Source organism: Penaeus monodon, chromosome 23 (genome assembly GCF_015228065.2).
Source record: "Penaeus monodon isolate SGIC_2016 chromosome 23, NSTDA_Pmon_1, whole genome shotgun sequence".
Lineage (NCBI taxonomy): Eukaryota > Metazoa > Arthropoda > Malacostraca > Decapoda > Penaeidae > Penaeus > Penaeus monodon.
This window is the reverse complement of record NC_051408.1, coordinates 19143564-19145595: the sequence shown is the minus strand read 5'-3', so window position 1 is coordinate 19145595 and position 2032 is coordinate 19143564. Positions and strand designations below refer to the sequence as shown.

The 2032-nt window shown below is 39.2% G+C and overlaps 1 protein-coding gene across 2 annotated transcripts in view; it reads left to right on the top strand.

Annotated features, from left to right (window-relative positions):
* Nucleotides 1-569: 569 nt before the first annotated feature.
* Nucleotides 570-2032, top strand: part of LOC119587866 (tyrosine-protein kinase Src42A-like) — a gene marked incomplete in the record, with an annotated part of 40299 nt that continues 38836 nt past the window's right edge. The window contains 1 exon segment of one of the 2 annotated variants that reach the window (XM_037936569.1): nucleotides 570-887. In XM_037936569.1, coding sequence (XP_037792497.1) covers nucleotides 786-887 — 102 coding nt within the window. 2 annotated transcript variants of the gene reach the window in all.

Genomic DNA, 2032 nt, shown 5'->3' with positions numbered 1-2032 from the left:
ACGCAGGCACCTGTTAGGTTCATGCCACGTAAATAAACAAATGATAACTATAATAACCACACCATTTCAGTTGCCAATTCGCGATAATCGCTCGTGTTTTCAGCACCCTCGTCACCGTTCATTCTCAAGGAAAACATGTTTTTGTCTCGCTTGCACTGCCGCTTATGTCCGCGTTGGAGTATTGGATAAATTGATTGATATCGGATGTACTAAAATGATACTCTTCCTCTACTCATATTTCAGTCTCCTTTAATTTACCGTAATATAATTAAAGCTCATGCTAACCGCCTGTTGGTATATGACCGATCATGCTCGCCCGCATTCTTGAGCGGTATTCTTCCGCCGGCAATAAACCCTCCCAGAGAGAAAAACCCTCCCCTTCAAAAAGAAAAAATATATGTCAAAACTATTATAATATTGCCTTTATTTAGCAGTTACAACACTTTTATCAACCCACTGATACTGTTTAGGACATTTCCACGAAAAGTTAAAAACACCCAATGCACAGCGCTGCTAGAGGAACTACTTGGCGGAGGGAGACGGTAAGGGGGTGCGTTGCGCGGTTGTTGTGCTGGGAAAGTGAAAATGAAGAAGATGGAGGCGTAGTGCGGCCGGGAGACCATGTTCGGCGAATTTTTCCCAAATAAACCCCTCCAAGCTTTTGCCAGTGTCATGTGCGTTGGTGTGGAGTGAAGTGTTTAATCTGTGCTTTCCATTCCGCTCTTCGGAGAGCGTGTGGAGTAGGATATAAGTGTGTGAAAAGAGAAAATAAAAGATCAGCCAAAATGGGGAACTGTTTTAGTAGCAATTCGGGAACGGGGAAAAAAGACTCGACCATTTCTGACAGTCGGAGTATTGCCTCGCCCAACAACATTTTCACGGAACAGGTGAGTCTCTTTCATTTTACTGTGGTTTGTATGTTTTCTATAGAGACGATCATACTCTGAGGTCGTCTTGTTTCCTAGGAAGTGTGAGTAACGGAGCGTGAGTGAAGGGTGTGACCGAACAGCTGAGCACATAGGCCTACTTGACTGACTCGTTCGCAGGCCTATCTCACGCACAGTGCAGCACGATTTGATGCGGCTGACGTAGTATAATGACTTGCCCATTCAGCTTTGCTAAACATGATGTACCCTATGATGCATCTGTCACAGAAAGTTGGTCCACAACTTTGACAGTGGTGAGTCAACGCTGACTCCGGAGCCAAAGTGTATACACTCGCTGAAGTTAGTCAAGTAATGAGATTTATACATTTTTAGAAGATGCTCTTTTGCTGTTGGCTTAGTGACTCTCAGTACTCAAACTTAAAACAGGGTTCAACCCTGTATTATTCTGGAAATATACAACTCTATACCTCACTGGCAGCTTATAATCAAAGAAAGAATCAGTTTTGTTTCCTACGATCTATTTAAAAGAGGTTTGTGACTATATCCAAAGTGACTGCTGTGATTCCTGAAGAGAAATTATTATTGGGCTGAACTCAAAAGTGTAGGTCTTCTGCCACAGATCATAACTTTTGAGGGCATCTTGGTAAAACGCAGATAGTATAATTACAAGAAATCCCATGCATAAAGCAATTGTGTGCCATATAAAAATAGTTTAGAATTTATCCATCATAAAAAATGTAACCTATTAATCTCAGTAGTTAGTTCAATTTTATTGTTAAAAAAATTGTTAAAAAAAGTTCAGTGGTAGATTTTGAAAACTTAGATAATCTGGTTTAGTTGTGTAGTGAAAAACAACAGCCAGTTGAGCAGATGTCTAAGTCTTAGATATTGGGTTATATTTGAAGAAAAAGAACAGATGAACTTGTTTGATTTTGACATTGCATTTGCAGTATTTAGGCCTACACCTGGGCAGTTAATATATTTTGCATATTCTGGCTAACATTACAGATATTTTTTGGATTTAATTTTTTTAGTCTTCATTAGTATATATTAAAACTATTGAACTGAAATCCTTTTTCCAAAAGTCATATTAGTAAAAATAGATGTATGGACTTTGAATCTAGGTTTAATTTCTAGAGACAGTA